Source organism: Pundamilia nyererei, unplaced genomic scaffold (genome assembly GCF_000239375.1).
Source record: "Pundamilia nyererei isolate P.nyererei 1_Seehausen unplaced genomic scaffold, PunNye1.0 scaffold00030, whole genome shotgun sequence".
NCBI lineage: Eukaryota > Metazoa > Chordata > Actinopteri > Cichliformes > Cichlidae > Pundamilia > Pundamilia nyererei.
The window spans coordinates 133,289-153,918 of record NW_005187431.1 but is presented as its reverse complement, the minus strand read 5'-3'; the positions used below and the strand labels follow the sequence as shown (position 1 = coordinate 153,918).

Genomic DNA, 20,630 nt, shown 5'->3' with positions numbered 1-20,630 from the left:
GTGTGTGTGTGTGTGTGTGTGTGTGTGTGTGTGTGTGTGTGTGTGTGTGTGTGTAGGGATTACTATACCTCAAGCATCTCGCTGAGTCTTACATCTGTTCTTTGCTGTGAGGGGGAGCAATGACAAGCAGAAAAACACATGAATACAGCATCAAATACCTAAGAGGACACAGTACGAACTCATAATCTATTCAAACTTGCTCTGCGCTTTCCTGCTGTGATCATGTTGGCAGCATATTTTTCTGATTACAGTGTGAGCAAATGATTAAAGTGATTAAAAGAGAGCATGTCTGATTAACTCCCAGCTTAATTTTAAATCATGTGTAGAGAAACTGTTGCAGTGATTACTGAAGACTGTAACAGTAACATCACACTGTGTTTATGAAGTTATTTCAGAGCGATGTAGGTCAGTCAGAATCAGAGGACTACATCATACTTAAATGATTTTGCAGGTCAACCAATACACATTAGTAAATAAAAAGAGTAGAAAGAAAATAGTGCACAGAAAAATGTATTCATTACTAGAGTAATTCAAAGGACAGCACCAAGACAAAAGTCAGAATTTACAATGTTGAAAGTTGAATTAACCAAAACAACAGAATGAATCCTTGCAGGATGACCTCAAGAACCAATTCAAGATCACTGATGTGTGATACTGAGAATTGTTGAATTGTTAAAGAATGATTAGAAGTCGAGCTCAACTTTTTGTATGTAGGGTGCAATTTGAGCACCTAAATATGCGAGCGCAAAGCACCCTCTCCACATATACACCTGAAACTTCATGTTTGTTAAGGCACCTCGTTGCCCCCTTCAAAGGTGACATGAGCTCAACTCATTACCCAACCACAGATATATTCAACTACAACAGCGAAGTCACTTAAATTCATTGATAGTCTATTCCATGCTCACTGGTCAATACATCACTGTTAACATGTAGTGCTTGTTAGCAGCTGCTGAAACACAGAAACTTGTGGTTGCTCCGTGGTTGCTCCCAAAAAAAAGCTGCATAGTAAACCATGTGAGTTAACTTTACCAGGGTCTTGATGGTCCTCAGAGACTTGAGCAGGCCTGTTAGCAGTTGTCGCCTTCTCTGATTGGCCAGGAGACCGAGGCTGGCCTCGGTGAATCCCTCCTTTGCCACACTCAGTTGCCTTCACAGAAGAAGTCTCAGGTCAATGTTACCAAGTATTCAGAGGTCAAAAACAAGACGGTAAGCAGCACAAGAGAAGATATATACACACAGAACCATAGCCCAGGTAGTAACAGACTTTAAGAGTAATAGATGAATGCACCATTATTTTGTTATGCTTTCAGTGCTGAGTAAAGATCTTGAGGTCTAAGCTTATAACTCATAATTCCATAAAATCTGACAAGGTCCCAAATCACTGCTGGCTGAAATGCAGCCAAAACTATGACACCTCTATAGATAGTACCTCTCTCGTGACCCCTTACATACTTAATGGCAACAATTTGAACCAAAACTGTCTCATTTGTATTCATCACTCCATAACATCTGTTGACACTGATTTTGAGTCCAGGTCTTGTGTAATTTGACATAGATCAGCCTTTTTTCCTTGTTTCCCTTTCTTAAGAATGGCCTCTTGACAGCCGTCCTTCCACTGAGACCATTTCTGATGAGGCTTCAGTGAACAGCAGATGGATTAACTGAAAGGCGAGATGCATCTCTCAGGTCCCATTGTCAGGCCTTTGCCTTTCCTGACTTTCATATACTGTTTATTTTCTGTAGATAGTAAGTTTATTCCTCACACCTCTTCTTTTGTCCTTCACTTGTCCCATTCCCTCTAACTTATTAAGGGGGCACAGCACACAGTGCTGACACATGCCAAGTTCTCAGCTAACAGCTCCTTGGGAATTATTGGTGCAAAAATACTATTTTATACCTTTGGCAATATTTTGACTAAATTCAAGAAATAAGACACTAACAAATTGCTTAAAGATACAATGTATAATTGGTTCTTTATTAAGTCGTTGGTTATGTCTAGACACAGCACTGGTTCATCGCTTAAGCGTTTTTATGCTTGAGCGATTCAGGTCAGTGCTAAATAGCTTCATGCACAATCAAACAAAACAAAAAAAGGGAGACTCCAAAAACGGTCAGGTAAAAGGAATGGACTGAAAATGAGTGAAAAAGCAGCCAATGTCAAGCAGCCAAGAAAAACAGGAAGTTCTGGCACCCTGGAAGTAAAATATAATAAAATAAGAGGTGACCCTAGACTTTTGTACCTGAAGATGACTTTTTCTATTTATACAAATCACTGAAATAATTGAGTATTTGAGCTTTCAAAAGGAATAACCATGAAACAAGAGTCTATTATTTAAATTTAAAAAGAGTGACAGGGGTAGGGTAACCATATGATTCAATCCAGCCCTGTAAGACCTTTGATGCCATTTCCCCAACACATCTTGTCCATCTACACTTTATCATAAAAAGAAACTGTTACATAGCATTGTATGCTACATGTCCATCGAAACCTTCAGGAATTGGCAGCATAAAGCTTTGTCTTATACCACCCACACAAACCACATAGGGGCTCGAACAAAGAAAGAACAGATCATGTGTGGTGGCAGGTTTTGGACAGCTACTTTATTTTAAGACAACAAGACAAAAATATTTCTCAAATGTGACCACATCAACAGACTGAGAATATCTGAATGAAAGCCATTATGGTTATGAGGAAAGCACTTAATATGCAGATGCACTTTGAATGAGCTGTTTGAGTAGGTTTCTCAGAATAGATGATATGTAACAGAACGCAATTACCTCCTTGCATTAGTGCAAATGACTGCTGCCAGCTGCAGGTTGGTCTGTAACGCCGTCACTCTTTCTAGCTCCTGTAAATAAGAAATGAGATGGTAAGAAGAGAGAGAGCAACATACTATGCCTTTAAGTGCTTTAAGAAAAGACTTTAGAATGAAATGGGTTATTACCAGATGTGACACTGTAGCTGGTATTTATTTTCACCCTTTTTCACTCTGTTTGTCTGTTCAACAGTATGAAAAAACATGGAGACAACACCTGCAGCAGGTAGGCATTCAAGATGAGAGCATTACAACCAAACAAGATGTCGATGTGAACCTTAACATGAGCCTTTAAGAACTCAGAGACATCATGGCTGGTGTAGTCCCATTGCAAGATGGTTTATTGTTGGACAAAAGTTCTGAAAGCTCACCAACATAAAGACATCACCACACTTGCTCAGTTATGATACTTTCTATACAACAATCACTTCCCCCATCCAGCACATAAAGACATAACAGCAAATTCCATCTACATTCTGTTGCAAACAGACAGATAACACAAATGATGTTCTTATTGTAAGAAATGTATCAGAGCCAAAGTATACCACAGTTTAGGAGAATAACTTTCAAAACAGAGAAAAATCAGAGAATGTCTTCCTTCCCTTCGGTGTTGACATTTAGAAAAGGATCAATGAGCACTTTGCTCCGAGAGTGCAGTTATTATGCCACTTGAATGACCTCGGCTGAGAACAAGCACCCCCTTAGCCAATACAGGGCCAACGGACAAACAGCTCACCGTCGTATTTTTGACTTTCCTTGTCTTCTTTGTGCTTTTATCTTTTTTTTTCTTTTTTTTTTATCTGCCAGATGTCATGCCTGAGGTGGGAGAAGCTTGTTGTTTGATCCTCTTTTATAATGCTGTATTACTTTTCCACAAGAAAGGTCCAGTGTTGGCAAAAAGAAAAAATCCTCATAACACTGTCAGGCAAAAAACAACCTTTTACCAATGGAATATAATCCAGGGAAATTCAATTTTCCACGGTCATTAAAAATAAACCAACAACACCAAAGAGGCACTTCAGCTGTGGGTACGAGAACAATAAGCCGATTCAAACAGATCTGCCCTTATGATCTTGAGTGTTGACAAAGACCTTGTCAAGTCCTCATAACACTTTGCAAGGGCTCATGTAATAGTCAGAGGTTTCTCTTAAGGTACGTACACCATGTGATATGGATGTTTTTCTGGATGAATATAAGACACCATTCATGTGTCAGGATATAAATACCAAAAAAGTGTATTTTGAACATTTCTATGAAAATTAAATCCATGCCGAGGCCAACAGTGGACTTTTAAAGTCCAGTGCACTTCCACCATCCACAGGGCCCTCAACAATCAGCATAAAGTAACATTATCACCTCGTTGACAAAAATCAACAATAACTGAAAATGTAGAAGCTTCAAGCCAGAGCTGTTACAATGTATTGTATCAAATTTGGTGTGTAGGTGCCAGGAAAGTCTTAATAAGAGCTTTTTGTCTTTTTCCATTGCATTCTAGTGTTTCTCAGACAATCCAATTAAACCATACATGATCAGTGTTTGGTTGTGATAATACCATTAGTGCCAGGTACTGCAATACCCAACATTATAAAAAATTCAACTAAAATTTAGTTTTTTTCAGTAAAGCAAAAAAAGAATTTAAGCTCATAACACTAACGCTGATTTCTCTGATCTTTATTCTCAAACATGTATGAGTCACCAAGTATCTGAGTATTTCTTAATGATAAATTCATAAGCAGCAGGTTAAAAATAGCAGGTACCAGTGTAGCATTTGCGTGTAATTCGGTTATACTTTAAAATATGTCCTCAGAACTTGCCCTAAGATGTAGGAATGAGCTGGGATTTGGATGACTCGGCAGGTTTACCTCAGGTGTAACTGAAAAACTGACTGGAACAAATTGATTCATGCGCTGGGAGCAGCGCAGGCGAACAACCGTAAGCAACATTTATTGAAGCCAGGCTCATCCGAATGTTCACACCGAAGGGGATCGTGCAGTTTCAGTTACAGACATCACTCTCACAGCTAAAATCTCTCTTTTTACTCCCAAAGATAATGGCAAGTTAAAATACACTGTCTATATAATAACAGGATATGTGCACTTGTTGGAAAATCAGGTCAATGATGAACCCATGAACCCTAATCCCCTGTGTTCCAGTATCTACCATCCCCTATGCCATATATTGGTGATCATTATCAAGATAAAGTAATACCGCACTCAACAGTTATTGCAGTTAAACAAATGCCACAGTGAGCTAGTACAAAGGTGCTGATGCATTCTGTTACCTGTGGATTACACGGGGAAGCACAAAGACAGCTTGAATGCTCACACATACAGGTTCAACCAGAAACACACATACTTTTTCAGACATACACACACACGCACACTCCACACAATGAGCGCTCAGTATGTAGCCCGAGGCTCCAATTTGTTGTTACACCACAGCTCCGAGCTGTCTACCTTATCTGTAAGCTACACTTAACCTGACAGAGGGCTCAATCAGCTTAGCTTGTGCAAGAGGAGATGCACTAACTGTGCACAGTGGTGGGCTCTGACAAATGGCCGGGCAGGTTTTAATAGATAAAAAAAGGTTGCACAGCTGGTTTGAATGGAAGGGGGAAAAAACATGTATACAGTAGATTTCTATGTACTGTACATAAACAGGAAAAGTGAGATGACTCTAATGCAGTCACACCATACGGTCTGACTACAACGGCATCCACAAACACAGCTCTGTGGGTGTCGGTAGCAAAGGTTAAGGAGAAGGAGGTAGTTAGTCACAAGGGATATTTTTCCAAAGCTTCTCTATTCATATATTCGTAAGAGGTTATTCTGTGACCCCCACCACCAGCACGCACACTGACTTCGCACTGGCTCAGCGTTACCTATCCTGCTTATACATCCTAATGATGCTGCTGTTTTTGGCCTGGACCGGTTCACTTTGTAGTATTAAGGTCACTGGGAAGCAAAGTTAGGAAATATAAGTGCAGGCTCACACAGCTCCACATTCACACATGATTATCTAAAGGGTATGTGACCATACCTGCAGATTTCTAGAGACACTAATCCTGCTGGCAGATATATTTCTTACCAGATTCTAGTCCTGCCAGTGGAAGAAGCCCACAGTAAGACCATCAGACTTGGGTAAATTACAAATCTTCAAGGGAATTGGAAGTAAAGGCAAAAACAAAGAAGAGAAAACAGTCATTTTGATAAATAAGTGGTTCCAGAGGAAAATGACGGACTACCAGTGTAATCCATTTGTTTGCAGCAGTGCTGAGTGACCTGGTCAGGGCTACCTGCAGATTTATTACAGCCAGGTTTGCAGCAAAGTAATCTCCCCTTCCTGACAAGCCTAAGGGTCATGCAGTTTGGCCACTCAATCCAAAACTGTTTAAAGCTGACGAGATAAGAGCGGGCACTTATTTCAAACCACCTGGCAGCCCGTTTTATCAATATAGCAATTTAATTGGAAACACCTTGACCTCACAGAAAATGTTATATCTGCACAAAGAATAAAGAAAAAAAAAACATTGCAGGAAAATCTGAGCATATTAACAAAAAAAAACAAAAAAACCACCATGAAAGAATTACAAACGCATGAATTAGTGATATTGGCTTGGCTGTCCAAGTATCCGTCAACACGAAGAAGAAGCCATATTACATTCGAGTGGAAGCGGAGGCCATGTGTCGCTGGAGGACACCAATAGCAGTGAGAGATGTTAGTCACTATATAGCTATGAATCACATCACGAGCTTATCAGCCCTTCATTTCAAGCACTGAGGCATGAGCGTACGTGTCTGTGCAATTTGTGTGCCCTTTGATGTCTTGCACACAGCAAGCGCTGGGGAGTAGTGGCATTGTACCCTTAGGTTGTGTGTTTCTGTGCAACATTTTTGATGAAATATCACACGTGAGGAAAAGAAATTAAGAAAAACGTTCAAGAACACAGGAGAGAAACCTCTGTTCCTATTGTAGATACTTTAAGATATAAGTAAATCAAGAGACCAGCACGATGGCTTATATTAGTTTCCGAATCTTTCTGACTGAGACTAGAACCCCATCATCCTTCGCTTTATGACATTCAGGTGCTGAATATGGAATCTCCCTGAAAAATCCAGAGGGCTGTAGGCTGACTGAATGCGAGTTGGGATGGGTGAATGGAAACGCTGCACTGAAACCTCTGCCAGTGTCTGCTAATAAACGCTGCTGTTATCATGACTTTGCAGAGTCACAGGGAGGGTTGCGAAAATTATTATGATCAATTTACTATTCATAGGCCGACCTTCAGATGGCTTCACAATGCCAGTGATCTCAGTCCAGTTTCACTAGATAGCACAGTAAAGCTGTCAGTCATCTGCTGTTTGGCCAGGATAAATGCTTGGTATTCCCTGCGACTGCATATTTGAGTACTGTGTTCATTTTTTCTGGAGTTTTAGTCCAATTTTTCTCTTTGGGCTAAATACTTTTATTATACAGCACATTTGTCAACTCTGTTTTAAATGTGCTATATAAATATACTTGACCATACCAAACATCTGAAAACAAGATAACCTCAGTGAAAACACTGATTTTGACACATGCTAGAAACCGAGGCTATTTAAGAGATAGACGTATTGACAATGGTTTCAACTGGCTTTTAAGTTTTATATTAATATTTACTTTTATCTATAATACACAATCAATTGGGTGTTTTGTATCTTGCCCAAGGCTACCTTGATGTGTGGCCTAGAGGAGCTGGGGATCAAACCGCTGACCTTTCGATTAGTTGACAGCCAGCTCTGCCTCCTTCACTTGCCAGGATGCTGCCCAGGTAGGTGAACTGATTCACTTCCTCCAGTGGTTGCAATCCTACCATAATGGGGTCCTGTGTTGTCACATAGCCTATCCTCATGACCTTGGTCTTCTTTCCACTGATCCGTAAGCACACTTTGAAAGATCGTTCTGGCGACGAAGATTCTGCTCAACTCCATTGTTATACCTACCGCGATCTACGTTTGTGAGACGTGGAAAGCATCAGCCAGAATCGCCAAAAGACTCAATGTGGCCCAGCAGCGATGGCTAAGACGGATCCCGGGGGTCAAGTACATCGTCAAACTGCCACACGTCCCCTCCAGGACATTGTGACTGACCAGCGTGTGCGCTTTGGAGGTCTTGTTCTACGTCAACCCCCACATCGATTGCCTAAGATTGCCATCACATGGAACCCACCCCATGCAAACCAGGCCGCCCCCGGTTTGCGTCTTTATAGGAGGACCTTCATCACTAGGTGACCAAAGAAGGGGTTTTATAGACTTAAGTTTTCATTCACATCCCAACTACGTTCTGCATTAAAACTAGAATGCTCCCCCCTCCGTTTTCTTTATCCGTGAATGGATTTAGATTTCTTATTGCCATGGTTACCAAAATTCAGTCATCATCGTTGCTGGCGTATTTAGATGACACATTCACAGAAACACATCTACTGACAACCCCACAGCGTCAAAATAACTACGTCCAATTATCGCATCTCATAGGCTGAGAAAAGACGTCACTTTAAACAGTGACTGATGTGTTTTGGAATTAAACGTCAGCAGCTGGAATACAGAGCACGTTATTCAGCGTGGTTTTGAGCCTACACTGGAGGCTTACCTTCACATAAGCAGGCTGTTTCTCCAGAATGAGATCGGCGACCTTTTTGGAAACCTGAAGACAAAGAAAGAGACGATAAACGTGAAAAGTAGAATTTTAAAAATGAAAAAAAGAAGAATGAATGAAGACTTTTTGATGTTCTTCCCAAATGTCACAGAAACTGTTTAGGCCACGCAATCTCGCTATTGAGGTTGGGCTGAGAATAACAATCAGGGATGTCTGCATCTCTGGCTCTACGCAGCTGAATCCTTTTAAAGGGAGTGTCTCGCATTCTCCGTTTCATTTCATTCAGCGTCCTTCTCAATAACGTAACTCTTGTTTCTCTGAGAGAACTCTCCTTTTCCTCATTTCCCTTTGTGATTTCTTGTGTTCCCCTCTGTATGCCTTTGATTTACAGCTAAGGTGAAACTGTAATTACTGAAAAAGCTTGCGCCCATATGGTACAAAGCACAGCATTAAAGGAGGTCATGAGATCAGGCTGACCCACCTCTGCTACGTGTGACGCCCATCACAACTTTTAGTGGAGAAAGGGGAAAAAGTGAGGAACACAGCAGGCCAATGGAAAATGAATAGCTTCATCCACACTGAAGGATCAGACAAACAAGGTCACACTGAATGAACAAGGTGGGGTCCACTCAAGTTTATTTATCCTGTTTAGTTGTCAAAATGCCTTCAATTAAATATTTTCAAGCATTAAGGAGTGTATGTGCATGACTATCGCTGTTAAGCACCACATGTTTTGAACTCCATGCCCCCAGTTTGTAGCACGTGCTCTCTCCGAGCTCAAGATGTCATAGGTGTCACATGATATCATCCAACGACGTGCTACAAGACGATTATCCAGCAACACGTTTACAAAAAAAAGCAGTAATTTCAATACTAAGCAACTTAACTTTGGATTTTTTTTTAAAACCTGACTACAGATACATGAGCTCTTAATACTGCTGCTCATTATAACAGCAAAGGACAATCGCTTATGCAGCAACCAACCAATCTCTCTCCCACTCACAGTAAGCAACCTCTCTTCCATTTACCGTGCAACTACATAAGCCAGCACACACCAAGTGGAGTTTTACAGGAGAAGAGAATAAGCACGAGTAGTCGAGGTAGCGAGGAGGTTTTTGTATGTGCTGATACGCGGCAGACGAGGCTATGGGTGGGGATGACATTTCAAAGTGTGTTAAGTATGCGTGGTAGCAAACCGGAGACCTGAACAGATGGGAAACGCAGCTCAGCTGAAGCGGCTCCTTCAGCAGGGTTAAAGCATGTGTGTGTGTGTGCGTGTGTGTGTGCGTGTGTGTGTGTGTGTGTGTGTGTGTGCCTCTATTAAGATTTAAATGTATGCATAAATTGTTCACCAAGGAAAAATTATTCAGTACTCAGAAGAGGCGCAACAAATGTGGCAAGAAAATGGTGGAGACACAGAAAACAGTGAGGTAACGTATTAATGTGAGCCCAGAATAACCCCCTTAACTACTCACAAACCTAACCCAAAATAATGCTATAACGCCACCTATTGGCATTTCACTGATTCAATCCTAAACTTCTTTCTATTTTTTTGTTGAATGAAAAACAGCTATGAGTACCCAAACCCTCCTACCTAAGCCACAAGGCCAGAGTCATTAAATCTCAGCTTGCTCTAATGGAGGTTAATTGTGCAGTAACTGGGCTGCAAAGCAGTAACGGTGCTTGGAGTAAATACTATCCAAATCTAGCGGTCGAAAATGAATGATAATCAACTCATATAAACATGGTCGGCATTTATAGTGGTAGAATAATAATAACAACAACTGGTATAAACATATGAGGTTCAGAGACTTTACACAGAAACTCACACACATACATACTCTGTTAGAAAAAGCTAACAGAGACACCAAATCATTGTAAAGAAAGCTGTATACTAAAAATACAGTAAATATGGTGTATTGCAGATAAATACAAACATGTGATAATTATACCAAATGCTGTATAGTTGAGGCATATGAGTCAGTTTCCTGATTAAGGCTAGCTAAAGTAAAATAAACTGCGAGGGTTTCTCAGTCTTATAAAACCATATTTAACCTTGGATGGGTGGGGGTGGAAAGCAGCCTGCTCTCTCACACAAGCAATACGCCCCCAAAAAATACCAAACAACAGTGAAAAGAAATTCACAGGAGAAAAAGATGCTAAAGAGCTAATCAAAGCCACACCAGGAGCCAATCATGGTACGGCACTGCCGCATGGCAGATTTACAATTGTTTCTTCTGTATGGCTGCAAAAATGTTTCTCTTAGCCTGTATTCCTAAAAAGCGGCAACCTCTAGGGCTGGGATGTCAAATTTATTTTCCATCGCCGGCCACAAACAGCCCACTTTGATCTCTGGTGAAACTCTGTCAGTGTAAAGATGTGTAACTAGACATTTAATCAATGAAATGACTTCATATAAGACAAAGAAGAGCTATTTCAACATTTGGAGCTCAGTGTTTCTACATAAAGAAACGCTGCTTTGGTAAATGAAAGAAACTTGTCAGCATGACTCTTGAGGTTTAAACTGTAAGTATTAAATGTGTAAAATTACTGAAATTTATCATTTAATTACTTTGGTGTATTGTGCATGACCATGGGGGAATTCATTATCGGCAGGAAAAGTTGTGAAAATACAGTTCAGAGTTTAAAACTGGTCTCTCCCTTCACGTTTTTCAAAGCCATCCAATGGTCCAGATTGAAGATTGAAGGCCGATTGTGGGCCCCAGGGCTTATGTTTGACACCACTGCTCTAGTGTATGAAAAGTGAAGGCAAGGTGGAAGTGCCAATAACTGACCGAGGCCCAAACAAACTGGCAAATACTAGCAGATAACCAAGCACCTCGCCGTGCCTAAATATCGACACTTTTTGCTTAAAAAAAAACTAACATGGTAAGATCTCAAATGCTGTCATTAAACCACCAAAAAAGGCTCAGTCTAGAAACCACTAGGGTACATCCATCGTTTATATACAGTCGGTGTAACTGCATACATAGCATTTGCTCAATGCTTTGTAGAATGAGCTGGACATGTTTATTGCATTGGCTAGATGGACTCAACCAATAATGAAGCCTTAACGTGATCCATCTCTGAGCAGCAGGAGCATAACCTGCAGGGGAAACAAGCTTTTAAACGTGGGTTAAAGACACTAAGTATGTTTAGCTCTTATATGCTGAATATAATCAGGCCACTGAGCAGATAAACAGTGTTTTGTTTTTATTTTTGGTCCTGATGACAACTGAACTTAAATTTGTGTCTCTTTTCCCAATTTGAGTGATTTCAATAGGGACTTGGGCTTCTTACTCCAAAATAATGAATGGCTGTCATGTAGTGACACTTGCTTATAGATGGATTTTGTTCCAAACACATTCAGTGCCTTTTATAATGTATTCTGTCAGTCAGGCTACTAAATGGAGGCAAATGTCTTTTTCTTTTTTTAAAAAACAAAAACAAAACAGCACTACATCCCTGCTTTATAACCATCTGCGGTCCTTTTAATGCTCTACCTGAAACATCCTTTTTCCCACAGCAGGACACCTCTAAAACCTGATGCACACATGGAGAGCAATAAGGCAGTAAGGCAGGGACTGGCAACATTTTAAAAACTGAGCTGAGGAACAGAATTCATAAGTGCTGCAGGAGGGGAATTCATTTCAAGCTTTCATGTTTCATTAAAAATGGAGAATGTTCGTTCGCATTGCTAATATCAACTCTGCCTACATTCCTAAAAAGCAAGCCACTTTCAGATAGATGGGAAGAGCAATATAAAATTATATGGTACCACATTTAAGCCGTTTCTTTAAGCACTGGTCATGCATATTTGTACTTTATTACACACTGACAAGTTACTGCAAACTTTCAAGGCCTTGATTTGGAGGAGGAATTACTTTTCAAATTTTTGATAGGATTTGATGAAGGCCTTAGATGTATGAGCAAGCATGAGCGTCCACTTTAATTAAGGCCTTTTAGCATTTGTGTGCTACATTCAAATGATGAGAAAAAGCATCGGCAGATCACATATCTGAACCCTGACATTTTTCGTATGGGCTGAAGTCTCGCAGCACGAAAAGGCAATTAGCTGTGAGACGAGCCTCTGTGGGCCAGCTGCGTGTCACAGATGCCAATTAAGCTTGGACACTGTGGCAGAGGAACGGGGCAGTTGTTCTCACCCATGAAACCACAGAAAGTTTGCTTCACCCTGCAGCAGATCATTCACATAAATAGAGTCGCTGCAGCAGTTCTTCACACATCTCCTGCGTCAATGGCAAACACAGTTACCCGTACAGTACTGTTACTTTCAGCTCTTGTACTCGACCCCCTGTTCCGCACTAACTCAAGCTCGCACTTAAGCTTACAGCCAAGTGTTATAAATAAGGTGTGGAGCCTATCCACGGTATCAGCCATCGCAGGACAGCTTTATGCTGAACATCTCAAAAGCACTATTATCGCCCCTTCAAAGTGCAATGCCCTATTTCACATGCTGATGATTGCATGAGCATGGACATGTGCACGTGTGACTAGGAGAGTCAGAGAGTGCACACACACACACACACACGCTGCCCACCTTTAGAAATAGTCTTAACAAAATTGGCTGCAGAGACCCACAACACAAAGTTCATGCATATGCATGACTTCACAGAACAACTTTGCAACTTCTGCTGTACATTGTCTCAGAAATTCTTCCAAAGTGTGGAAAACGACGCAGTCCTGTAAGCTGTGCTCCGGCAGCATGTTTCAAAGCTTGCATCTAATTTGCATAAGGTAACATCGATTTTACTGCCAAACAAGTCTTTGAACTCGCCACACTGAACCAAATCAAAGCATGAAATCAATCACACACACACTCCGATACTCCAACAACCTTAATTTACCACTGAAAAAGTGTTTCGTTTCTTTAACCCAACAAGATGGACGAATATTGCACTGGCTCCATGTTTTAAAATGCCAAATAACCTCCTACAACTTTAGCAAGACTAGAACTGACAGGTGCACTTTTTATGGCTTTAACATTACATTAAAAAGAAAAAGCCAAAAAGTACAGATAATCATTATTCATGTAAGGTAGGAAGAGATTTCCATCTATCTATTTTCCCTGTAGGAATTTGTCTTAATTCTTAAAAGGAATGGTAAAGGATACATATATCTGCAAAGGTATTAAATCCACAATGACTTTTACTTTTTTTCCTATCAAAATGATTAATAGGGTATTTGTTAGAAACAGAACTTTTGAACTTATAGAACCTCTATTAGGAGCAACAACCTCCATCAGAAGTTAATGAGACTGGCACAACGACGGAGGGGATGTCAGGGTCAATCCTCTCTACAGAACAGTTTACAGATCCCTGGTATGTTGGGGATATCAGTTGGGTTAAAATCATCATTCATTAATATGACTTCATTGTCATCATTGTTATATTTCTGTTTTGTCAGGTAGCGTAACCTCTCTAAAGGTTCAGGTCTGCTGCCCTGACATTCTCCTCTGAAAATATATGAAATCATTTTTGATTTCCTCTGAGGAGCCAAAGCAGCTCCAAACCACGATGCTTCCTCCCCCATGCCTCACATTTAGGATGAGGTGCTTGTCTGTCTGAGAAATTAAGACTTTTCTGCACAAAACCTTTCTTTCTCTGTTAAAAGTAGATGTTGTACACCTCTATAACCCACCGTCTCAGTCTTATATCCTTAATAGAAAAACTGACTCTAAGTAGCTTTTGAGCGATTCATTTTCACATAGATTCATTGCATTTTGCAAATCCTGATAACTGTAAACTGTTTTTCTTATACTTTTATCTTGTCTCTTAAATAAAGTCATAACTGAGATTTTAAACTAGTTAAAAATAAACAAGGTTAAATGATATGTTGAATATACTCAGGCCACTGAGTCAGATAAACAGGTCAAGGCTTTTCGTAGGACTTTACATTTGCATTTGATGAGCTTGCTGAGAAACTTAGCTGGGGATTTTCTGCCTGACAGTACACTGGACCAATTACTGTGGCCATTCCCACGACGTGCTTGCAGGCTGACAGCCAGCGAGCCAGGGAGGCAGGGAGGCAGGGAGAGAGAGCGAAAGTGCGAGAGACAGAAAGCGTGAGAGACTGAGAGAGGATGTGTGAGGGTGCTTTTGTGTACTCAGACTGTAGAAACGTACAGGTCTCACCATGCCACGGGGCAGAAAGTCTAAAGCATCCTCTTAACTAAACAGGCAGCTCTGTGGGCTACTGTCAGAAGAGGGAAGCGCAGCATGCATGAAAAAGAGGGATAAGAGTCATAGAGGAAATCGATGTAAAAAAAAAAAAGAGGATAGCAGTAGAGTTGAAGGAGCAATGGAGACAAAGCAGTGGGCAAAAGTACAGAAGCCTGTCAGGGTGGAAGGTAGGAGGGTAATATCTGCACTGGACTGTGGGGATGGAAGAAGCAGAGGGGAAAAAGTGCTTCTTGCTCTGCCACATGATGCTATAAATAGAATTTGTTGACAGGCCATCTCTCCCGTCTGAAACTGCGAGTACCTGAATAACCTCAACAGAGCAGCCGCTATGGAAATTAGTCTGCTGTGGATGAAAACGCAGGCACTGACGTCATGGCACAAAATGATTGACCTTCACTCAGTTTTTACTGAGCGTCGTCAGCATCGAGCATTTGTTTTTTTTTGTTTTTTTTTTGTGTTTTTGTTTCATTCCTTCTTTGCAGTTTAAAACATCTCATCAAAAACCAAAAGTAAAAAGTGTTCTGGGCTGTTTACGTTCCTCTAGAGCTGCACAAACTCTCAGCGTCACAGTGCTGACTATGGGTCTCAAACTGCAAATTACAGCAGTGCGGGAAAACCTGCCATGACTTAATGGGGCAAATGAAGAAACTCAACACTTTTATATAAATGAAAACTCTCTTTTCAAGTACATCATTATTTTAAAATGTGTTTCGACAGTGTGAACCAGCAAGGTCGGCTTTAACGAATTTTATTGCTTCTGTTTTCCAGTAAAAACTTAATAAATTGGACCTTGAGACAGGGTCAACTGAGGTTTTTGACATCCAACAAACTTTTATTGTCATGCTTTTTATGTAGTGTAGGTGTCATACTGACACTTTTAAAGAAAGAAACTAGCAGAAAATGCATCGTGAACTACTTTCTCCAACACTTAAGTCAGCGCATGGTAACAACAACATCCAAGCTTAAAGATGGTGGGCTACAGCAGCAAAAGGACGACACCGGGTACCACTCCTGTCAGATAAGAGCCGGAAACTGAAGCTAAAATTCACACAGACTGAAATAAATGTTGCTTGGTTTGATGAGTCTCGATCATAGGGTCAGAATTTGGTGTAAACAACATGAAAACGTGGATCCATCCTGCTTGTGTTAACAGTTCAGGCTACTCAAATCAAATCAAATCAAATCAAATCACTTTGCATGTGCATCCTTTTACAACCACAGTGTGCCCATCTTCTGATGGCTGCTTGCAGCAGGATAACACACCATGTCACAAAACTCACATCACTTCAAACTGGTTTCTAGAACATAACGGTGAGTTCACAGTACTCAAATGATCTCCACAGTCACTAGATCGCAATCCAACAGAGCATTTTTGGGATGTGGTGGAACACATCATGGATGTGCAGCCAACAAATCTGCAGCAACTGTCTGATGCTATCAGGTTAATATGCACCGACATCTCTGAGGACCGTCTCCAGCATCATATTTAATCTGTGCCTTTAATAATTAAGGCAGCACTGAAGACAAAAGACGGTAAAACCCAACTAAAAAACAGACTGAAAGGGAGATTCCCAAATTCATTACATTCAGTCACTATCTATTTATGACCATTTGGGCATTCGGGTATTGGTTAACTATTTAGTTTCAAGTTTTTATATCTGTATATAAATTCAATTCGATTTTTTACGCAGACTCAAACACCATGGCAATTTGTTTGTCTGACATTCCTCAACTCAACAGCAGTGATCATCGTGCTTGAGTTCACTTCACTGCTGTTACCTAGCTACTTTTTATCTTTAGCCATTTTTGCTTTCTTTTTTCAAAAAAGGCCTGGAAAATAAAGACAATCTACAGTACCCTACTGCTTCACAATGTGCTCTCCTGGCACAGAAACAGTGCCCTCTTTCTACCTGCTATATTCACTGGATGAGCGAGCAGCTATGGCTCCAGAGAATGACAGAGAGCAGAGCCGCACAGTGTGAGAGATAAAAGCACGAGACCTTCTGCTGTTTCTAACTTTCACTTTGATTACTACACAACTAACACAGGCCCTAACACACACACACACACACACATGCAGAACAATTAGTTGGACAACTAACTTACAAATGGCTCCAGGAAGGACTTTTTTTCTTTTTTAAAAATCACGTGCTACACCTTCAGCAGAACTACAAAAACAGTTAGGGGTTTCCATGTCAAATAAAACAATAAAATGAAAAACAAAAGATGATTTGAAAAAGTTACAGAGAACAATCTGTAGATTAGAAATGTTCACAAGCACGAGGCAGAAATGATCATAACGTACACTGACATGGTCTGACACCATATTGTGTTTGTGTGCCTTCGGGTTTGAGTTTGTATGAAAGACAGAGAGAGAGAAAGAGATACTTACTGCTGCCTGTTGCCTTTTAAGTTTGTCTCTGTATTCCTCCAACTCCTGCAGGTTCAACTCGGGCGGGAGTTTCTATAATCACACACACACAGAAATTCAAACATGCAACCTTAGTGTTTGCTTACAAAACCTCCTCTTTAGACTGCTGATAGCATCCAGTCTTTTTGCTTGTGCTTACTTGGATACCAGCGCATGCTGCTTCCCACCACGTCTGGCTTTTAACGCAGTACGAGTCCTCGCTCAGTGTGCCAGACAGAAAAATATATTCAAAGCAGAACTATGACACTATCAAATTTCAGGTGCTAAGGGCCAAAGCGGGGATTTCATTCATCTTGCAAGAGCTAATCCTCACTGTCGAGCATCTTAATTTTTAAAGCTACCTCACGAGGTATTTCAAAGAGCCTAAGCTGAAGGTAGGTGTAGCTTTTACTTCATTCAAAGAAAAGAAAAACAAACAAAAATAATCTACTAAAATATACTTCCCCAGATCATAACTCTGATTAGTGAAGGTAAACAGCAAACAAACTCTGCTACTGAAAGAAGATATTACAAATCCATGGCCCAAAGGATGATAGGTAATTACTTTCCCCTTGACTGAGAGTCTCATTTCAGATGGTGTAGAAATACCAAGATAAATCTAATGAGATTTCACACCCTTCTTCTGTTGAGCAGATGCAATCCATCAATCCAGACGTCAATTGTATGCATGCGGCTCAGCAGAAATGTAAGAAACAGCAGCTCAGGTGAAAAAGCTTTATTTTTGCCAGCCAGACGGGGTTCAGAGCACAATAAACAATACTTCTTCACATTAGAAATGCAATACTTCTGTTATCAAACTTACTGAAACGTGGTGGATTTAATGAAATGATTTCATGAAAGGGGGCGTGGGAACTTGCAAGCGAGTCTCGCTTGTTATCGCTTAACCGGTGAGTGGAGCTCATTCAGTCAATAGCACAAGAGCTGGAAATCATACAGAGTATCTGACCTCCAGTTCATGCTGCACCATGTCGAAGGAGTCATTTGAGAAGTAGACCTCCTCGATGCTGTCGATGATTTCCTGCTCCGCCTGGGGGTCGATGGGCTGCTCCCTCAGCTCCCGCAGCTCCTCCTGCAACACGGCGAGACAGGCGGGGAGAGAAAGCGACAAACAAAGAGAGAGAGTTAGAAGATGTCCTTGGTATAAAGTACTAGAAAGAAAAGGTACACGCTATTACATTAAAACCCACAAAACAATAAACAAGATATAGTCACAGGAAGAAAAAAAAAGGAAAAAGAGAACAAACAGGATATATCAGCAGGCTGCCGGGGGAAAGATCAGTAAAAGAGGGAGAGATAGGATTAGAGAAGCAAGAGTTCCAGAGGAGTTTAAGGACAAAGCTAAAGGGTGAAGGATTTGTCCTTAAACTTAAATGAGGCAGAGAACAAGGGACAAGGAGAGGTAAAGGAAGGGCGTTGACAAGGGGCGGGGGGGATGAAAAGAGAAAAATGTTAATCATAGACTTTAGGAAAAGATTGCAGCTTGTTTCATTGGTTGGCTGTCATGGGAGGGAGGCAGCGATGAGAGGAAAGACAAAAAGACACAAATGACTAAAAGAAGAGAGCAGAGATTCCCTTCTGAGAAACATCAGAGCCTTATTGATTAACATGCGGTGCATCCGCTGAGGCTTATTGCTGCGTTGAGTCTTTTAGATGAAGGGTTTCAAAGCCCACTCCTGACTGCCTTAATGAGCTGAGATGCAGGCAGATGTCAGTACCAAAGTGCTGGGATGAAAAGTTACCACAAATTTTTAAAAAAGTTTACAGTTTCATTTGAGTATTCATTAATATCCGTATGAAATTTTAAGGCAATCTATCCAGCAGTTACATCAGAATATCAAATCACAAACATTTAAATTAAAACGAATTCGAGTTCCACTGAAGTCTATAATAAGAATAATAAGTGTAATACCCATTTTTTGGAGGATGACACTTTTTTATGTTTCAAGCAAAAAATAAGCAGAAAATAATAATAAACGCTGAGCTTATTTAACACAAAAAAGCATGTGTTTAGGATAAAAACTGCAGTAATCATAGGAAACATCTGAACCAACTGCAAGCCTTTCAAGGGACTTTGATCAAAAAGGTCCAAGCAGCATTTAATCAGACTAAACAGGAAAAACTTTTTTTTTTTTTTTATCTTTATTAGCCTTTTCTGGATCTGGCTTCATATTTCACTCCACAGAACAGAAGTGGGCATGCAAGTCAAATGATTCAAAAGCTATCAGCTATCAGAAATAAATCTGACAAGTACTAGTGTATCTAAAATATTTAAATTAATTTCTTCCATAATTTTAAAAAAGTCATTTTCATCAATTCTACATTTACAGCACCTAAAGTTCTGATTATAGCTTATAGCTCATGAAAAACAGAACTCCAGTTTTAAAATATTTCATTTAGACTTTAAGTGACTATTCGACCAGTATAAATGCCACGCTTCTCCCAGTCTGGTTCCCCAACACAACCACACTCATGGTAAACACTGCTGACTGGACAATTGTCCAGATGACAATCCCCGCTGAAGGTAACTGCTGAAAAGGCTGGCTGGTTGCAAGCATATTAATGGAAAGTTGGCTCCTATCACCCTTCTCTGTGTGATAGGAAAAGGTGCACAAGCAACTTAGATGTCAGCAGCCTTGTAGCAATTGTTATATAAAACAAACAAACGAACAAACAAAAAAAACCAACAACCATTGAATCAAGAAAGTAGGAGAGCTTTGAAACGTTGACTGTGGCTGGTGCATCAAACCACCACCAGGAAAAGGGCTACAACTGTCCCAAACATGATTTTATTTGTAAATCAAGATCTAAGAGTCTGGATGAAGCATAAAGGCTGATTTCCTGTTCCTGCAGAAACTCCCACCAAATAATTTGCTCACCGTGTAATTTCTGTGCTCAATTGATCAGCCATCTCACCTGGCCTGAACCCTACACAGAATTTACGGGGCGCCGTCAAGACGAAGATGAGAAACACCCAGCCCAATAAATACAGACAAGCTGAAGGCCGCTATCAAAGCAACCTGGTCTTTAGTGATACCTCAGCTGATGTATCGCCATGCTACACTGCACTCACACAGTAATTCATGGTAAAGGAGCCCCAACCAAATATGAGTGACAATGAGCATACTATATAGAAGTGGGACTCTATTTTGACTGACCATAAGAATTGAGAATTTCATGAGATAGAAGCTAAAATCATCAAATTAAGGTTTTGTTTTTTTTATATAATATTTCACTTTACATCTTAAAACACAGAATATATGAAAGGTTTTTTTTTATATATTAAATTAAATAAAAATGGAATATACCTGTGATTTACAATTAGCATGCATGCAGGAACATGGTTCCAAAATGAGCAACCAGATATCAGTGGAAATCATGACTTATATGGCAAGCAATAATATCACTAATTAGAAGCACAGAGACGTGCTCATCCTAAATTAACGCCACAGACAGTGAGCTACTTTCAAATGCAGACAAACAAGTGCCTCGGTCTTGTTACAAGCCTTATCAACAGAGTTTCCGTGACAGCTCAGAGAGTTTGTC

The 20,630-nt window shown here is 40.4% G+C and overlaps 1 protein-coding gene across 2 annotated transcripts in view; it reads right to left on the bottom strand.

Moving 5' to 3' along the window:
* The window catches only part of vps50 (VPS50 subunit of EARP/GARPII complex), a 116,462-nt gene that overhangs the window by 82,938 nt on the left and 12,894 nt on the right, over positions 1-20,630 (bottom strand). For both annotated transcript variants that reach the window (XM_005728723.1, XM_005728724.1), the window contains exons 3-8: positions 18,034-18,156; positions 17,049-17,120; positions 8,448-8,501; positions 2,782-2,852; positions 1,033-1,150; positions 69-104 (exon numbers count right to left, since the gene is read on the bottom strand). In XM_005728723.1, the coding sequence (XP_005728780.1) occupies positions 69-104; positions 1,033-1,150; positions 2,782-2,852; positions 8,448-8,501; positions 17,049-17,120; positions 18,034-18,156 (474 nt within the window). The remainder of the gene's footprint in view (positions 1-68; positions 105-1,032; positions 1,151-2,781; positions 2,853-8,447; positions 8,502-17,048; positions 17,121-18,033; positions 18,157-20,630) is intronic.